The 20,043-nt window shown below is 39.3% G+C and overlaps 1 protein-coding gene across 13 annotated transcripts in view; it reads left to right on the top strand.

Annotated features, from left to right (window-relative positions):
* The window catches only part of ABCC4 (ATP binding cassette subfamily C member 4 (PEL blood group)), a 215,403-nt gene that overhangs the window by 173,837 nt on the left and 21,523 nt on the right, over positions 1-20,043 (top strand). For 12 of the 13 annotated variants that reach the window (XM_024755282.1, XM_024755272.1, XM_024755278.1 and 9 more), the window contains 4 exons: positions 814-914; positions 1,957-2,148; positions 6,959-7,114; positions 18,823-18,912. In XM_024755282.1, coding sequence (XP_024611050.1) covers positions 814-914; positions 1,957-2,148; positions 6,959-7,114; positions 18,823-18,912 — 539 coding nt within the window. The remainder of the gene's footprint in view (positions 1-813; positions 915-1,956; positions 2,149-6,958; positions 7,115-18,822; positions 18,913-20,043) is intronic. The other variant, XM_024755273.1, reaches the window with a different exon arrangement.

The following is a 20,043-nucleotide window of genomic DNA, read 5'->3' as shown; positions in this document are numbered from 1 at the left end:
ACTCCCAACCACTGCGCCACCAGGGAAGCCCTAATGAGATGTCTTTGTGAGGGCTTTGATCCTTTTATATTTCTTAAATGGATTGAAGTCTATACAACTCTAGCAACTGACCTGAACCTTCCTGATAGCGTCTTAGTGTTAGGAGGAGAGAACCAAGTTTGCTGTTAAGCTTTTTGTCAAGCCTATGGCATTCAGGCTCCTCGGATCTCTTGGTTGTAGCTTCCTGGTGTACTGAGGTGAGAAATATTCTCTGTAGGAAAGAACAGTATCCTCTGCTGTGTGGGTACCAGATGAGCAGGTAATGGTGTGTGTGGCGTGAATTCACCATCCCTAACTATTCCATAGTAACAACACTGAATCATAGTGTTTAATGATGGAACAATGAGAGCAGTATTTTAGATTTAAAAGTACTGGCTCTCAGAACCTATTGACTTGTTTTTCGTGGTTTCCAACTGTGGCTGCGTTGGGCATACAAAGTGAAATTACATAATGGTCCTTGAAACCATAATGACGAAAGCCTGAGTGATGACATGATTCCTCACCTGTATAATACTGTCAAGTGTATGTCAATCCTGTCGGGATTAATAAACTTATTTAATAGTTTTCTGAGTTCATAGTTTTTTTTCTTTGTTTTTTCTTTTTGCTTTTCGTTGTATCATGGTCTCAATCAACAGGTAGTAAAAATATAAGTAATGCTGTTGTTATGTGCAAGTGTTTTAAATATTATAAAGAAGTCTTGGTACAGAGACAGTAGGATCCCAACTCAGGGTTCAGAATGGAACTAAGTTATTCCCCTTCTTCTTCCTCATTTAGCTTTGGATGCCGGCCAGGTTGGCCTGGCGCTGTCCTACGCCCTCACGCTCATGGGGATGTTCCAGTGGTGCGTAAGGCAAAGTGCCGAAGTTGAAAATATGGTAACATTTACCTTTTAGCCTATTCAGGTCTCCTTGTCGTTACATCACATAAAGGCAATTCTTATGTAAAAAAAATCTTAAAACTTTTCTCTCTCTTTTTTTTTTTTTTTTTACATCATAGCTAACAGGGTTTGTTAGATCCTTCCTCCATCTGTTTACAATTTATTTAAAATAAAATATATACATCTTTTTCTCAGTCTTATGTATGCCATGTCAGCAGGTTTTATATTCATCACAAGCTGTCTTCAAATATAATAAATGTCTCTGTAGGAGGGAGGTTCTGAAATCCTGGAGAAGATATAAGCTAGGGTAATTCCTCATTCCTGGTGAAAGGAGAATTTAGTATTTTGAGGTTTATTTGTTTAATTCATTTAATTTAATTATTGCCCACCCTCCCCATTTGAGAATTTTTCCTTGTATGTGTTGAACACCTGAATTTATTGGTGCCCCTTCTCTCTGAATGTACTATCAAGTTATGGTTGTTTAGAAGGCCTTAGTCAATATGTAAATTCTCTGCTGTTTTGAATATTTTCAATTTCTCCTAAAGGGAGAAAAATGATGAAAATGAAACTTTTCTATTTCGCTCTCTAACAGAGAAGAAAGTAACTAATTATTAAAATGAGGTGTACTGACTATGCATTTCTATTCATCTATAACAGATGACCCTTCTGTAGCAAAATGCTACTGGTGGGCGTCCATACATACTCTTTTCGTTGACAAAATTCTCTGTTTTTGAAAATTCATATGCAAAAATTAGATCAGTGAAATCATAGTATTCATTTCTCTAGTTCTTTTTGTTTTAATATAATGTTGAAGAAAGTAGCCGTAATAAAAGTGTTACAAGACAATGAACAAGTTTACAAATCATCAGTATCCTCATCAAACTACTACTTCTGTCTTTTGGGGGTGTTAAGACCTCAGATAGTCTTCATTATATAAAAGCAGATATAATGATATAAATGCAGAGCATCTCATTCACAGTCTTCGAACATCCATAAACAAGACCCTCCGTTCCTAACTCATGTGATGTCATATCTTTCAGATGATTTCAGTAGAAAGGGTGATTGAATATACAGATCTGGAAAAAGAAGCACCCTGGGAATACCAGAAACGCCCACCACCGTCCTGGCCCCAGGAAGGAGTGGTCGTCTTTGACAATGTGAACTTCTCGTACAGCTTAGATGGGCCTCTGGTATTGAAGCACCTGACAGCACTCATTAAATCAAGAGAAAAGGTTTGTTTTAGCCATTTGCCTCTTTTTCTGTTGCTGTGTGCATGCTGATTAGATCAGTCCCTCGGGCGGGACCAGGGCAAGCTCTTGAAAAAGAGGCTAAATGAGAACAGACACGGTGGCAGGAAGCTCCCCGCACCTGCCCCTCCAGCTTCAAGTCCTGATGTACATACACCCCCTGCACTCGGGTCGTGTGTAGGTTCTCCCAGTGTATCATGTCCTCCCTGCTTCCAGTGCGCACACTGCCCCTCGACCTCAGAGACCCTTCCCTTCTGTCATGTGGCTGGTGGAAGTCTCCTCATTTTCTGAGTCAAATCTCATTCGTCTGCTTCTCTGAGACCCTCTATTCTTCCTCAGCGTCTTTTACATAATGAAAGTAACAGATGAATGGGTAAACAAATGTGCTATATCCTTAACAATGAAATATTATTCAGCCTTAGAAAGGAGTAAAACCTTGAGGACATCAGGTTGGATGAAATAAGTTAGCCATAAAGGGAACAAATACTGTATGATTCCACTTATATGAAATATTATTCAGCCTTAAAAGGAATAAAATTCCAACTTATGGATAAACCTTGAGGACAACAGGTTAAATGAAATAAGTCAGACATAAAGGGAACAAATACTGTATGATTCCGCTTATATGAGGTTCCTAGAGTAGTCAAATCCATGAAGGCAGGAGGTAGGATGGTGGTCACCAGAGACTGGGTAAGGGGAATTGGGTGTTGTTGTTTAATGGGTACAGAGTTTCTTTGTTACAAGGGAGAAAATATTCTGGAGGGACAAGAATATGAATGTACTTATCACTAAACTGTCCACTTAAAAATGGTTCCGTTGGTAAATTTTATGTTATCTGTATTTGACCACAATTAACTGGTGGCATCTGTGGCATGCTTTGTATTGGTGGGTCTGTATCTCACAGAACCCTGAGGCTCCTTAAGATCGGAGAGCATCTTGTTTTCATCTCTTGTTCCCCCAAAATTGGCATTCTACTGGGCACAGATAGGATGCTGAGGAACTGCTGGCTGGGAGAGTGAGTGAGTAACATGTACAGGTGTGAGCAACCAGTAACCAAAATACACACACGAGACAACTGCGTAAATGACTGATTACCTAGAGTGTTAAATACTTTAAGAACTGCTCTTTAAAACTCTTTCCACCACAGACCCATCTAGCGGACTATAGCCATAATTTAATGAATGATACCCTTGTGATGGGAAAGAATATTCAACTTAATGCCCAAATGATACCCAGGGAGCAGCTTCAGTTAGTCACACGGCAAAAGCTGGCTTCTAATTATTTCCAGTTTCACCATAGGTTGGGAAGGAGGTGAGGATTGCTGTGTCGAGAAAACATTCACTGCAGCTCTTGATGCAATCCTGTCCCTGAGAACTCTGTAGGCGATGTTTGCTTACTCACCGACAATGTGTCCATCATATTTCCTGTTTGATACATAATTCTGTTGATTTGCACATGTCTTAATTCATATTTTCTGGCTTTTGGGGAAATTTATCTAAGAAACTCTGCAGTAGAACTTAGGAACATAACATATGTGTATTCTTCTATCTTAAAATCCCCAAGTCATAGGATTAGCTGAGCTTGAAAATGTTTGTGGGAAAATTGAATCTGGAGACAGAATTAATAACTGTAGTAACGTGACTTTTTATTTGTGTCTTGATCCACTCACAGTATCACCGTTAGCTCCATTTCTGTGTTTGGAGATTATATCTGGGTAGAATAGTCATGAAGCCATTTCACTCCGTCTGTGTACATCCCAGCTTCCCTCTCCTGCACACCTGCCCCAGCCCCTGTTGCTCTGGGATGCCCCTTTGGTGTTGGATTTGATTGAGAGAGGCTGCTGCAGGGGAGGATGTGGGAGTGCACCAGGCCAGCAGAAGTGGAGCTTTATTCTCTTTCCATCCTTTCCTCTGCTGTCCCAATTTCTGGAAGTTCGAGTAAATGGGAAAAATTAATAGGCACTATGCAGGTTTCTAATTCATGGAAGAAATAGCAAGTAAAAATAAAGACCCAAAATGAGGTAGATAGCACCCTAGGCTTCCTGGTTAGATTCTGAACACTGGCTGCGTTTTTCATTTAGATGATTTTGTGGTTGATTTGATCATTTTAGAGAGTACTGGGCCATTTTCAAGCCTTTTCCAGCTCTAGAGGTGGATTGATTTTGGTTTGTTATTTTTTTTTCTTGCTCAGAGCTATTACTTGAATAATACATCCTTACAGATGCTTACTAGACCTTGCTATAATGTGCAAACATATCAGTTTGCTACATTTTCTCCTCTTTTACATAATATTTCCTCGGCAACCCCTCCCCTCACTCCCAGATTGTCCCACTTCCCCTGCAGGCTTCCTAATTCCTTGTGACTCAGACTCTGGTGCCTGGGCCAGCAGCACCTGCATCGCCTGGAGCATCTTAGAAATGCAGAATCTCAGGCCCACCCAGACCTACTGATTCAGCATCGCTTTTGAGGGAGGCCTCCTAGTAAAGATTTTCTCCAAGTGTCTTTGCCTTTAGGAATGTAAACTTAACTGGTAATGGTGACACTCTCCTCAGGCAATTGGTAAAACCCTTTGGTGACCTGGAAAAGACTTTCAGATTATAGTTTTGATAACTGAATGGTAGCAATAGCCTAAGCCGGGTTTTCTCTGAGTTGCTTTTTTCTTACTCTCCTCACTGGAGTGTTGTACTTCCATTCCTGAGGCCGTAAGCAGCCTTCGGTGCCACTGCCTATCTCCGCCGTTTACCAGGAGTCTACAAATGTTCCAGTTTGCATAGATGGATCAGTTTCAGTACAGCTAATAGCATAGGAATATACACACATTCTCACAGACACAGTTCTCACCTGTGTTCTGATGTGTGCTGATTTACATATGAGAACACCCAGAAATACAGGCGTACCGCTGTTTCTTTGGGGTTTTTTGCGTGGGTGTGTTTTTTTTTTTAAATAACAAGTCGAACATTTGTTGCAACCCTGCATTGAGCATGTCCATCAGCACCATTTTTCCTACAACATTTGCTCACTTCGTTTCTCTTTGTCACTGTTTGGTAATTCTTGCAGTATTTTAAACCTTTTCGTTATAATTATATTTGTTATGGTGAGCTGTGATCAGTGTTCTTAAGCTTACTACAACCCAGTGAAGGCCCAGATGATGGTTAGCCTTTTTTAGCAGTAAAGTATTTGACATTAAGTATGTACATTCTTCTTTAGACATAATTCTGTTGTACATTTAGTATGCTACAGTATAGTGTAAACATAACTTTTGTATGCACAGAGAAAGAAAAATATTCACATGACTTGCTTTATTTTGCGATATTCCCATTTTTGTGGTGGTCTGGAACCAAATCCATAGTATGTTCAAAACCTGCATGTACACAGGACAAATGACCCATATGTATATATACTCTCTAGGACCTGCTTATATGCAGAAAGTGTCCCATCTATATTATATAAATTAGGATTTACCATATCATACAAAATGGCTTCAAATATAAATCAACTAAAGCCACTTTTCTTTCAGTTAATCTCTATAAAGATAACTTTTTTTTTGAAATTCGATTATTGTTTTTACAGACTAAGATTCAAAACTTTGGAGGTATTTAATGAGAAAATATATCAAGTTACCATTGTATAATCAGTGCTCAGAGGGGTTTAGTTCTTCTCTCTTGAAAGCCATGAGTTTTTAAAATTTACTGAATTAATTTACAAATGATTGAAAGCATATCTTAGGCCCCCATCTGTATTTAGATTTATAAATAGAGATGAAATCACCTCTTGGGAAGCTCCCACCAGGGAATTTGTAGTTGGGAAGATCATTGGTAAAAAAAAAAAAAAAAAGGCCAGTTTCTGCATACATGTTTGAATTCAGACAGCTAAAATCCAGTTTATACAATACAGTTTCATTCTTGACCAGCATTTTACCTGCATTATATTGATTCTTTGATCTTATTGTTAATGCACTTAATTTCTCTCTGCTTTGATTTTAATAACTTGACCGATACATGACATGTATCTTTCCAAGGTTTAATTAGAAGTATTAATTGGTTTGTAAAATGCCTTTTGAAGTGCTCAGATGAAAGGTCCCATATAAATAGCAAATGTTATTTGTGTTGTTGTTGATCTCATTATGTGCATTTTGCCTACTGGGTACTGCCTTTTAAGACACTGAGACCTGCATTTTACAATTTTAAGGTGTTTCCTTTCAAGATAGAGCATTATTAAGGTATTTCTTATCAGGAAGTGATTTTGTTTGTCTGCCAAAGAATACTTCCTCTTAAATGATAGAATCTGGGATCCTGAATTCTTGTTTGTGTATAATCCTTCTTACTTGACTTGTTGACATCTCTGTAAAATTACTCACATAATTCTCAAATGTTCAGAATAGCCAGACACTAGGAATACAACTCATTTAAAAGCTGACTGCTAATTGAACACATGGGAAACTGCTGTTGTTTCACTGCCAGTAGACTGATTCTGTTATTTTTAATGCTTCCTTGACCAGGGGTTCTTAACTGGGGACATTTGTCAATGTCTGACATTTTTGGTTGCCGCAATCTCGGGGATGCTCCTGGTATCTAGTGGGCAGAATCCAGGGATACTCCTAAATATCCTAGAATACACAGGACGTCCCCCATTCCCCAACGAAGAATTATCTTTCCCAAAATTTCAACAGTGCCACAGTTGAGAAACGTATAGACTACACTCTGTACAGAACTTTTAAAATTCATCTTCAACAGCCAGGGTTCTCCTAGGTTTGTTGCATATTGTGAATTCTTAATCCCTCCTGGATCTCTTTACAGGTTGGCATTGTGGGAAGAACAGGAGCTGGAAAAAGTTCCCTCATCGCTGCCCTTTTTAGACTGTCAGAACCTGAAGGTAAAATTTGGATTGATAAGATCTTGACAACCGAAATTGGACTTCACGATTTAAGGAAGAAAATGTCCATCATACCTCAGGTATGCACTTCAGAGCATTGACACATATTCTTTTAATACGGCACCTAAGTTTAATGTCTTTCAATTTGATCGTTTTTTTAAAATTGGTTGAAAGGGTTGATCCTTTTTCCCCCAACAGAGCATATTTTTTACTTCAGGGATTTTCAACAGATATTTTCATCAGATACCTGGTTTGGTTTGTTTGTTTGTTTTTGTGTGCCTGTGATTTAATAACTTACCCAGATAGATTTCTGGATTCAGACTTTCTCAGGTACCACAATTTTATCCACTGATAACCACATAATTCTGAAAAACAATAAGTGGTTTGTTTAGCATGTGAGCGGTTTGTGTAGGGAAACATGAATTTTAAGTGTCTTAATGATGGAATCATGCTATAGGAAATAAGCTACCTTTTCAAAGGTGATTATCTCCCTGGAGTACTTTCTGGGAAACTGTGGGGCTTTGAGAATTACAGCATGTATATATGCTTTAGAGAGACTTTTATAATTCAGCCATAAGTAAGTGATTTTAATCAGGCAGGCAGTAAGGAATAGTGAGGAAGAACACGGGACATGGAATTCCATCTCTGTGCACCTCAGTTTTCTCTCTCTTTCGAGGCAGGTAACAGGACCAACTCGTCGAGCTGTTGTGAGGACTAAATAGGTCAGTGTGTGTGGGGTGCTTCCCGTAGACCCCATACGTGGTTTCTGTGATGGTGGAGCATTGAATTGGGCTCTGATTCTGTTTTCTTTTTTTCCACTTCTTAAATAAGTACGGTTTTCAGGGAGTGTTTGATTATTTGCACAATAGAAGCTCCTGTCATTCCTTATGTTTCATCCACACAAAATAATTCAGAGAACATTTATTAGCAATTACTATCCTCCAGATATATACCCAAGGGCAACATAGGCCCTGTGCCTTCATCTTGTACCCTGCTTTCTGCTTTGATAAACTTGCTGAGTTTGTTTTTTTTTTTTTACTTTGAGGGGGTTTTTGTTTGTTTTTTCATTCAATTTTTGAATTTTATTTATTTTTTTATACAGCAGGTTCTTATTAGTCATCAATTTTATACACATCAGTGTATACACGTCAATCCCAATCCCCCAATTCATCCCACCACCACACCCACCCCCTGCTGCTTTCCCCCCTTGGTGTCCATATGTTTGTTCTCTACATCTGTGTCTCAATTTCTGCCTTGCAAAGCGGTTCACCTGTACCATTTTTCTAGGTTCCACATATATGCATTAATATAAGATATTTCTTTTTCTTTTTCTGACTTACTTCACTCTGTATGACAGTCTCTAGATCCAACCACATCTACACAAACGACCCAATTTCGTTCCTTTTTATGGCTGAGTAATATTCCATTGTATATATGTACCACATCTTCTCTATCCATTCGTCCGTCGATGGGCATTTAGGTTGCTTCCATGACTTGGCTATTGTAAATAGTGCTGCAATGAACATTGGGGTGCATGTGTCATTTTGAATTATGGTTTTCTCTGAGTATATGCCCAGTAGTGGGATTGCTGGGTCATATGGTAATTCTATTTTTAGTTTTTTAAGGAACCTCCATACTGTTCTCCATAGTGGCTGTATCAATTGATATTTCCACCAAGAGTGCAAGAGGGTTCCCTTTTCTCCAGACCCTCTCCAGCACTTGTTGTTTATAGATTTTCCGATGATGCCCATTCTAACTGGTGTAACGTGTTACCACACTGTAGTTTTAATTTGCATCTCTCTAATAATTAGTGCTGTTGAGCAGCTTTTCATGTGCTTCTTGGCCATCTGTATGTCTTCTTTGGAGAAATGTCTATTTAAATCTTCTGCCCATTTTTGGATTGGGTTGTTTTTTTAATATTGAGCTGCATGAGCTGTTTATATATTTTTGGAAATTAATCCTTTGTCCGTTGATTCGTTTGCAAATATTTTCTCCCATTCTGAGGGTTGTCTTTTCGTCTTGTTTATGGTTTCCTTTGCCGTGCAAGAGTTTTAAAGTTTCATTAGGTCCCATGTGTTTATTTTTGTTTTTATTTCCATTACTCTAGGAGGTGGATCAAAAAAGATCTTGCTGTGATTTATGTCAAAGAGTGTTCTTCCTATGTTTTCCTCTAAGAGTTTTATAGTGTCCGGTCTTACATTTAGGTCTCGAATCCATTTTGAGTTTATTTTTCTGTATGGTGTTAGGGAGTGTTCGAATTTCATTCTTTTGCATGTAGCTGCAGTTTTCCCTGCACCACTTATTGAAGAGGCTGTGTTTCTCCATTGTATATCCTTGCCTCCTTTGTCATAGATTAGTTGACCGTAGGTGCATGCATTTATCTTTGGGCTTTCTATCTTGTTCCATTGATCTATGTTTCTGTTTTTGTGCCAGTACCATATTGTCTTGATTACTGTAGCTTTGTAGTTTTTTGGTATCATCTTTAATTTCTTTCATCAGTGTCTTATAGTTTTCTGTATACAGGTCTTTTGTCTCCCTAGGTAGGTTTATTCCTAGGTATTTTAGTCTTTCTGTGGCAGTGGTAAATGCCACTGAATAATGGCATTAGAGTTTTCATTTCCAGTGTGGAGTCTCTGTTTCCCCCAGTCCTGTCGAAGTCCTGCAGTCAAACCCCACTAGGCTTCAAAGTCTGATTCTCTAGGAATTCCTCCTCCTGTTGCCGGACCCCCAGGTTGGGAAGCATGACGTGGGGCTCAGAACCTTCACTCCAGTGAGTGCACTTCTGTGGTATAAGTGATCTCCAGTCTGTGAATCACCCACCCAGCAGTTATGGGATTTGATTTTCCTGTGATTGTGCCCTTCCTACCGTCTCATTTTGGCTTCTCCTTTGTCTTTGGATGTGGGGTATCTTTTTTGGTGAGTTCCAGTGTCTTCCTGTTGATGATTCTCCAGCAGCTAGTTGTGATTCTAGTGTTCTCACAAGAGGGAGGGAGAGCACGTCCTTCTACTCCACCATCTTGGCTCAAGGCTGGGTTGTTTTTTTTTTTTTAATACTCTACAATCATTAGGACACCAAGGGAAGCTGACTAAAACATATACCTTCTTGAGGTGAGAACCACAGAGAAGAGACATGATTAAAGAGCCAGGCAAATGTACTTCCTGGAATGTGGGTATAATGAGCTCTGAAATGTCTGGTTAGTAGGAAGCCTATAGAACACGGCACCCAAAGGAAGTAGAATGTGGACTTGTGTCTTATGACTGAGTTCAGGTGTTGCTACCTACCGCTGGCCTCCAAAATACCTGGAATTACTCTTAAGTACTTTTGAAATGAAGACAATCCTGTTAGATCACAATGATATGCCATCTCACACCCTTTATGATGGCTGCTGTTTAAGAAAAATTAAAAACAAAAAAATAAGTGTTGGTGAGGATGTGGAAAAATGGGAATCCTTGTGCACGGCTGGTAGAATGCAGAATGATACAGTGACTGGAAAACACTGTGCAGGTTCCTGAAAAAAGTTAAACATAGAATTATTATATGATCCAACAATTCTAATTTACGGTATAAACCCAAAAGAATTGAGAAGGGAATGTTACACAGATATCTGTACATGTATGTTCATACCAGGATTATTCACATTGGCAAAGAGGTGGAAGCACCCCATGGTCCACTGATGGATGGATAAACAAATGTGGTATATATACAACGGAACGTTATTTGGCCTTAAAAAGAAAGCAGATTGTGACACATGCTACAGCATGGTTGCACCTTGATGACATTATGCTCAGTGAGATGAGCTAGTCACAAAGGACAAATACTACTTACATGAAGTACATACAGTAGTCAATTCATGGGGACAAGAGGTAGAATGGTGGTTGCCAGGAGCTGCCAGGACAGGAGAGTGGGGGGAGTGGGGAGTTGTGGGTTTTTTGTTTGTTATTTTATTTTTTAACATCTTTATTGGAGGAGTTGTGGTTTAATGGGTACAGAGTTTCAGGTTTGCAAGATGAAAGGAGTTCTGTAGCTGGATGGTGGTGATGGCTTCAACAATGTGAAGGTATTTAATACCACTGAACTGTACACTGAAAAATGGTTAAAGTGGTAAATTTTATATGTATTTTACTGCAAGTAAAAAAAATTATGTATATAATGATATATATGTTTTATTATATATCATTTATTATGTATATAACGGTTTCCCTTTTAGAAAAATGGAAAGAAATTTTCAGCATGTAGAATCCCTGCATTTGAAGATTCCCTCTGGCTGTTAGATTGGTGGCTTAGTGATAAATGTAGAAAATAAATGATTTTAGATTCCCAACTTTTAAATTTTGATTGTACCCATCTCTGAAATGGGCCAAATTCGAATAGTTTGCAGAAATAATGAGCATGTCTGTAAAGTGCTTTTATGTTCTTGGATGAAAGGAATGTGAAACGTGCCCTGCATTACTTCTAATGCTTCTTAATAAGAAAAGTTGTATGCTTGTGTACATAAAAGAACTCTGTAAATAAAGAAATAACATTAGATGATTCTTGGCTCTGCCGGTAATGTTTTGGAAGCACATCTGAGCAAAGACTATAAACATACCTTGACATCACCAGGTTTTGGTTCTGTTCCATTGGTTTCCACCCTACTTTTCTGAGTATGCTCTATGTATACACTCCGGAGAGTGTGCTTACAAAACAGTGCTAAGCTCTGTATCCATGTAGGTAAAGATCACCAACCATTGTAAACACAGAACCCTTTTTTTTTCCTCTTTATATCCCTTTGTCTCTGAGGTGCAATGCTAGTTGATTAAAGAGAGAGTGTTTGTGTAACGGGTCCCAGGAAATCATTCGGGAGGCAGCCAGGGACAGAATGTTTAAGAGTATAGACTGAGTGTCAACATGACCCACGTTTTTATTCCTGCTTTGCCTCATACGAATGTGGGGACTTGACGTAGTCACTTGGCTTCCGAGTTTCAGTGTCCTTGCCCTTAAACTAGGTCTAGGAATTAATGTCACATGGATTTGTTGTGAAGATGTGACTGGATGAGAAAGTATTTGTGGCCCATACCTGGGTTTTGGGAACGCTCGGTCAATGGTAACTATAAATATTCTTAAGGACTGTGGCACTGGCCTTTTAGGTATTATTTCTATAAGACGTAACACATTATGGAAAGGCTATGTTCTTTTCTGTTTAATGTCTTTGTTTTTTAATTTCTGTTTATGTTTTTGCGGTCCTTGGTGATTTTCGTTACATTTATTTACTGCTTATAACATAAACCATGTTATTTATATACATTTAAAGAGTGAAGCAAAAGAAAAAAATCAACACAGTAGCAGTTTTAGGGGAAAAGCACAGCCGTGAAAAATCTACATAACGTGTTTTCTCCAAGGAATAAGAGGAAAGAATATTACTTTCTTGTTTCTTTTGATTTCTGGCTTCCCTCCCACCAGGTTCTTTCCTGACTACCACCCTGTACCCCACTCATACTTTCCAGTCCTCCACCAAGACCTCTGGCATTTTTTCTCAGTCCTCCCCACGTTCTCGACTGTTTTCTTCCTCTCCTTGAGGACAGGGCCTGTGTCTCTCATTTATTTTGCTCTAGTGCTTGTTGCAGGCCTTGACAAGTTGCACAAGTTTTAATAAGAATTCCTAACATTTGTGGAATCCTTAACACATTTTAGCCCCTTTCTCTACCATCTCCCACTTAATCCTCACAATTTTCTAGTTATCCTCATCTAACAGGTTTTAAAACTGAGGCACTGTGAGCTTCACGCACTTCTCAAGCAAGCGGCAGAGCCTGTATTCAGATTTATTTTGGGGAGATTGTCAACTCCAGAGCCTGAGCAGCTAACCACTCTGCTGGCGACTTCAACATGCTGTTGACTGCAGTCACAGTAGAGCTGCTTCGTATCATGATTTCATGTGTGTACACACACACACACACACACACACACACACGGGAATAAAAATTTCAAAAAGTATTATTTCTCTTGTGCTCTGCACTCTAATATTTTCTATTATATCCCTTCTATTCTAGTTAATATGAATGATAAAATGATGGTCACAAGGCACAAAATGGACTTCCTGATCCATTGGATGCACCTGCAGGTTGACAAATACCACCCGTCACTGTCCCCCTGTTGGGCTGGGCTCCTGGTCATTGTTAGCATTACGCCAGGAGCTTCACTGTTGTTCCAGATTCTCACAGGAGCCCCGCAGCGTTATCCCCATTTTACAGTAAGGGAACTGAGTCTTGGGAAGATTAATACTTACCCTGAGTCTAATTGCTAATAAGCAGTAGAATCAGAACTGTCTGACTGCAAATACATATATGTATATTTCAATATATGTTTGTTGTACTGAATGATGTTTTCGTTTGAGATTTTACCCATTTTTTTTTTACTACCACCCCACTAAAAAGGATTCCCAAAACCATCACAAAAGTTAACAAGTGCAGAACAGAGCTGAAAGATACTTCTCCTAGTGCTATGTCCCGCTTTTGGACAGTATCAATTTAGAAACACATTTATTCATTTATATGTCATGGGGTAATATGTGTCAGGAGACGATACTCAAAACCTTAACTGCAAAAAGCTTGCATCCCTCTTCTCCTAAAATGCATAGACGATACTCAAAACCTTAACTGCAAAAAGCTTGCATCCCTCTTCTCCTAAAATGCATAGGAAGAAGTGTTGCTTATGTCTGAACACCGTAATTTAGGGAACGTTAGAAACTGCGAGCAGATTCTGCAGATTCAGGGAGCCCAGGGAGCCCAGTCCTGCTTCTTTGAGTTGTTCCGCTTTGGTGGGCCAGGCCCACATCCTCTCCCCTGGCTCCCTGCTCTCTGTGATCCTGGCTGCAGCAGCGGGCTTCTGGGGTGATCTCTCTCTCCCAGGCTCATCCCCATTACTGTTGACCTCACTGTGAACAGGTTAGAATTGGAGGAGATGTGATAGTACCAAGACCTGCATAGGAGTCAGAGGCAGGGGAGTGGTGACATAGACAATCAATCCTTGACTCCTGGATGGAACTTTCACAAACAAATACTATATTCTTCTTAATAAGGCACTCCTCAATTTGTGTTCACAGTTTCAGGAATAAGCGAAAAATGAAAGCACTTCTGAAATAATTTCCTTAAACAGAACAGATAGCGGAAATGTATATGGCATTTGTGCTCATGATATGAAGTAGTTAAGTTTGTTAGAGAGGACACGATGAGACTGTATTCAGGGAGCAGCTTGCTTATCTGAAAGGATCTGGAAAAATGGACTTCAAAACCTCTTTGGATGATCTCTACACCTAGAACCCTTTATCCTATTGGCACCAAGAAAATGTTTTTAGTTGAAGAGGGCGTCCATGCAAATTCAGTATTTATGATCGCAGCCCAAGGGTTGACACAGATCAGCAGCCATCATCGTTATCATGATTAAACAGATTCATTTTTTATATTTAAAAGTTTTCTTTTCTCAATCAAATCAACAGCTAGGTATTTTTAATACAGTCCAGTCTGCTCTTTTGGTATTTCTGTTCCCTGAGCTTTCTTCAGTAGGTTGAAGATCGTGAACCAGAGCTGTCTCTCAGACTTCTTGCTGATTACCTGGTTTTCTTTCCCTTTTTTTCTTGTTGAGAACAAAACTCAAAGAGAGAAGAGGTGGCTATGCTGTTACTAGTAAAGAAATACAACTGGATTCTAGCCTAATGCAGTCGGCCCTTTGTTTCTGACACTGAAGTCTTCATTAAATCCCTTGGAACTGCTCCCTGGAGCCCCTGAAAGAGGACTTTACAGGACTTAAATTCTTTTTCCTTTGTTGGAGAACAATGTCCTTTTCTCCTGAATATGGATGATGATCAGTTCATTCAGAGGCTACAGGATTTAGGGGGAAAAAAAAAAAAAAGGAACCAAAATGTAAAGTGACTTCAGGTGATTCTCTTATCCTTGAAACAGGGAGATGAGCTTCCCCTTAAGAAGAGTCCTCAGATTAGAAATGAGAACATAGCTTTAGGACTGGAGGAAACAGCAACAGTAGCTACTTCTTTTTTCTTTTAAATCAAAGTATGGTTGATTTACAATGTTGCATTAGTTTCAGGTGTACAGCAAAGTATACTCAGTAGCTACTCTACATATACTTTAGTAGAGGGCAGTTTCCTGGTTTGGGACTGAAATGATTAGGGTAAGGATTGTGCTTTATCCTCCCATGTTTGTAACCACTTGTACAGTTTTTGTCTTGGTCCCAGGGCATTTTAACCCTCTGAAGATTAGTGAGTAGGATTTCTTTGTAAGATAATGAGAGGCTTGTCTTCCAGCAGCGTATACAAAAGGTCCAGTAAGACTGCAGTTTTCAGTCTTACAGATGTGTCGAGGGATTATCAATTTACTATATTAAATACTCTGCTTCAGAGTGGCCAATTTGGGGTTACACGCCTAATATGAACTCGTGTTATGTTAGTAACAAGGAAAAAATTACTACTGAATATGGCACAAAGGGTTACATGTAAAAAGTATCAACTTTAAACCTTGATGAAAAACAGGTTTGAAACTAATGCTTCATTTAAAATACTACGTTAAACAAGAGCATCTGTTTTTGAGTGTGCTGTGCCACCTCTTATTAAGTGAGGTTTAGTTGTGTCCCTTCAGAAAGAATATTCTTAGGCTAATAGATTTAGTGTATATTTACATGAACTTTGTACATCCTGCCATAAATCTCTACACTGAAGTGTTCTGCGTGCACACGTTTTTACAACACTTACTTATACAATTAGTTTATTGGCTTAATTGCTTCGAGGGGGGTACTTTAAATAGTAGTATCTATCAGAAATGATCAATTTGACCCTTATCTGCGCTTGCAGTGTGTGTCTACAGTGAGCATTTTATTACCTTTGGTAGATAATATAATGTTTTCTCATTTGGCAAGTGGATGAAAGAAGAATAGAAACCAAAATGAACACCATGCATAAAACACACTGACATATTATAACAGACATTGTTCACCAATTGCCTAATGGCTTTAAAGAAAAGTGTAGCTTCAATCAGTTAATGTTTTAGTAAATCATCCTTTTCATTCAACAAGTTTTGATTGAAATTTTACGGATTTTGAAATATATATTGGGCATGTCCTAACAAAGAGAAGTATTCTTGTATAGAAGACAGTTTTCTTCCATCTAGTGCTGCTAAATAAAGAAGTGGAATTTCCAAATATATCCTTTTAGACTGACAGTACAGACTTAAGTGGGCACCCTCTCGGCCCTTAAGGCCTACAGAGTGTCTGAGGGTTCTGTTTAAAGGTTAGCGTCATCCAAGTTCAGGCGTTGGTCAGGGGTTCAGAAATGAGGGACTCCTCTTCTGCACAGAATCCCGTTTTAGTCCCCTAGTGTTTGGAGAGACTCATGCCCTTCAAAGAGTTTCCTAAAGAGAAGAAGGTGAGGGAAGTGACAATAGAGAGAGGCCCTGATTATGAAATAGGTGATTGAACTTTATTTATTTTATTTTTGGCCGCGTTGGGTCTTGGTTGCTGCGCACAGGCTTTCTCTAGTTGCGGCAAGTGGGGCCTTCTCTTCGTTGCGGTGCGCAGGTTTCTCATTGCGGTGGCTTCTCTTGTTGTGGAGCACGGGCTCTAGGTGCTCGGGCTTCAGTAGTTGTGGCTCACAGGCTCAGTAGTTGTGGCTCGTGGGCTCTACAGTGCAGGCTCAGTAGTCGTGGCGCATGGCTCACGGGCTTAGTTGCTCTGCGGCATGTGTGATCTTCCCGGACCAGGGATCAAACCCGTGTCCCCTGCATTGGCAGGCGGATTCTTAACCACTGCACCACCAGGGAAGCCTGTGATTAAACTTTAAATGAGGTCCCTGTGACTGCTCTCTTGAACCACCAAAACCACACTTCACAAACGTGCTAATACCGTGAGCCCTTTGATTGTTCAAGGAAGGAAGAAAGGTCTGTCTTTTAAAAAGAGAGCAATTCATTTCATAGATTAGCTTAAGTAATGACTCCGGAGTGTACTAAGAAAACCAGGTAGGCACTTCATCAAAAACTTAGACCTCTTACCGCATGTGAATTTGGTCTATGAGAAGAACCTGAAGGAAAAAATGTTCAGGTTATACAAGCCCTGTTGGCCAAAGAAATGGTCCCGTTGTTACTCTAAGCAGATACCCTGTCTCACTTCTCCCAGTTGGGCTCAATCCAATTAATTCCTAAACCTGGCCTCTTTCAGCCCCTTTATCTCCTCAAACACCAGTCCTTGAAGAGTCCCTTATTTGGGGCCTCAGAGTAGCATCCTGCCCGCGGTTTAGAGCCTTAAGTGGTGAATGTGGAGAAGAGTCAAGGGAGAGGGTGGAATACTGCGGACCGGCCTCCTCTCTTCTGGCCACATCGTTAGTGTAAACCTCATGGACACACATAAAAGAAGAAAAATCGCCTGGCTTATTAGAATCTTAGAGTTGATAATTACAAAGAATAAAAAACTTTTTTATAAAACTCTGAAGTGGAATGATAGTTATTCCCCTGACGAGGAACTTGGGTCTTGGGTTTTTCAGTTCAATTCAGTAATCATTTTGAAACATCGCATGACCAGTGATTTCAGTGCTTTTGGAGTGTATCAGCCACTCGATCAACTTTGTGCAAAGAAAGCTGCCTTTCTAGTGTCTTCAGTTTTGGATTTTGCTTAGGCATGCATCTTTTCCGTGGCACACCCTGTGTTTTCATGCATTTCTCTCTCACCAGGCTTAAAACTAAGACAATAGGGAAAGAACGGACTGGAGGCTCTCTGAGTGTCATTCTTCTTGGCTAGGGAAAAGAAATGTCTGTCTTCTTTCTTCTCAGGCTTTTGTGAAGTGAGGAGGAATAGTCCAGCCCCAAGACCATTGGGCTCTTCTCTGTTGCCAATAATCTTGTGCCCTGGCTTACTAGAGCCTTCCAGAAGAAAACTTAAGTGGCCTACATGAGTTTACATACAAGATTCTCTCTTGAAACCCCGCAAGAGGCATATATTTGCAGAGTAATTTCCTTGTGGTTCCTCCTGAAGCAGATGAGTAGGAAGAGCTATTTAAGTCAAAATAGTTTCATTATGACACAGGTCACAATGGGTTTCAGGTCATCCCGGCCTTGCAGTTAATAATGAGGTTCTGTGAGCATGTAATCCTGATGCACTGGTGAGAGAACATGGGGATCAGCTGATGTCTGGTCAGAGGCCAAATCCTCATGAACCAGAGGTGCCACAGGCCCCAGTAGCTGACATTCTCTTTGCACATATGGAGATGTTCCACTCACACATGTGGAGAGATTCCCTATCCCTGAAGGCTGTTTTAGGAATGAAGAAAATATTCCAGTTCAAACGTGCAAATATTTAGCAATTCTGCTTTGAGCCCCAAACTTCAACTAATCATGCTCTTGGCATTTTCCAGTATCCTACCGGGATTGGCAGTTAACTTATATAGCTCTTGATGTAACCTTCCTCAAATAATTATGTCCTCTTTCCTTTTCGTTTGTTTCTGTTTAAGTAGCTATTACCAGGAAGGCATTTTTTTAAAAAACTCAAACCTTTCTTTCTCTTCTTCCGTTTCTTCTTCAGGTGATACACTTCAACACTGTCTTCTGTTATTAGTGTTCAGTGGTCTGGAAGATATTTTGGAGCACATTTTATAAAACGGAAAGTTAATAGAGATAAAATTTTGTAAAGAGGCATTCGCAACCTTATTACTAATGATTATAGTGGATTTCTCTTTTGGATTTTAATTATTTTCTGTAAGCATTCATGTAAAATGAAAATAAGCTACAGTAATAGCATTCCCTATTTTGTGGCATTTAGGAACCTGTTTTATTCACTGGAACAATGAGGAAAAATCTGGATCCCTTTAATGAGCATACGGATGAGGAACTGTGGAATGCCTTAGAAGAGGTAATTTATAAGATGTAATTAATTTGTTAACATCAATATATATGGATGGGCATTTATAGCATTGCAGGTAATTAAGGGGCGCTTATAGGTTTAACTGACTTTGTTCACCTCCTAGGAGAATACTGATGACGTGGTGCAGTTAAAATGTGTGTACTGATGATGATGAAAACCGACAACATGATGCGTCCTGCTTTTTAGCATTTGCCCTAGAACCCAAAGCAACTAGATAGATTATTTTGTCCTTAGCAGAGCACCAAACTACAAGTTAAAATTATGGGTTTTAATTCTAATAGTGACCTAGTGAATTAATGATCCTAATTACCCTGCAACATTCATCTTATTCCTCTGGTCTTAGGGAACATCTACTAAGTGGATACAATGATAGTTTTTCATTATTAACTGAAAGATAATTGAAATCATACTAATAACATGCTGTGAAGTTTTAGGGAAAAAGTTGTATAAAGGTGAACTCTACATTTGGAATGTGATAATAATTATTAATTGGCAATCATGTCATTTTAATGCTGCAGCATGAATGCAGGTAACAGAACCCTGGCCCTTTTGCTCAGTTTTTATATGGATACGTTCATTTCTAGAGGATTTTCTCTCATTTGTGTAGTGTTTCACTTTGGACCACTTCTTTGAATTTCCTTACTCTTGCGTGAAAAGGATTCTGAATGGTAGGGTGCTGATGGTTTGTATATTTTAATACTAATTATTCTGTGCATGTGCCCTAGTTCTGAAAATTGATTCTAAGCTACTGATGGCAGAAACTATACCTAGACTTCTAAACCATACATGGGTTTTTAATTCCTCATACAACCTAGCGTAGTCTTTTGCTTTTAGAAAGTAAACAGTTACTGAATATTTGCTTGATCTCTTCATTTCAGAGAAGTGTGGCTTGTTTATTTTTTTTTTTTTTGATTGCGTTTTTATTGTTGTTGTTTTTGTGTAAATCCCAGTGACCAATTGCTCACATTGTTGTTTTGAATTTGTACGTTTTGTCATTTAGTGTCACCTCTCCAAGGTTAGCTGTGAAATCTGCAGTTTATATGGATGAGCTTGGACTCTGAGCAAGCTGATTCGGCCTTACAGTTTTTCCTGCCAGTAATTCTGGTTTCTGAAGGCAGA

The sequence above is a fragment of the Neophocaena asiaeorientalis genome, unplaced genomic scaffold, assembly GCF_003031525.2.
Source record: "Neophocaena asiaeorientalis asiaeorientalis breed wild unplaced genomic scaffold, Neophocaena_asiaeorientalis_V1.1 scaffold141, whole genome shotgun sequence".
In the NCBI taxonomy this organism is placed as follows: Eukaryota; Metazoa; Chordata; class Mammalia; order Artiodactyla; family Phocoenidae; genus Neophocaena; species Neophocaena asiaeorientalis.
This window is presented reverse-complemented; position numbering and strand designations above follow the sequence as displayed.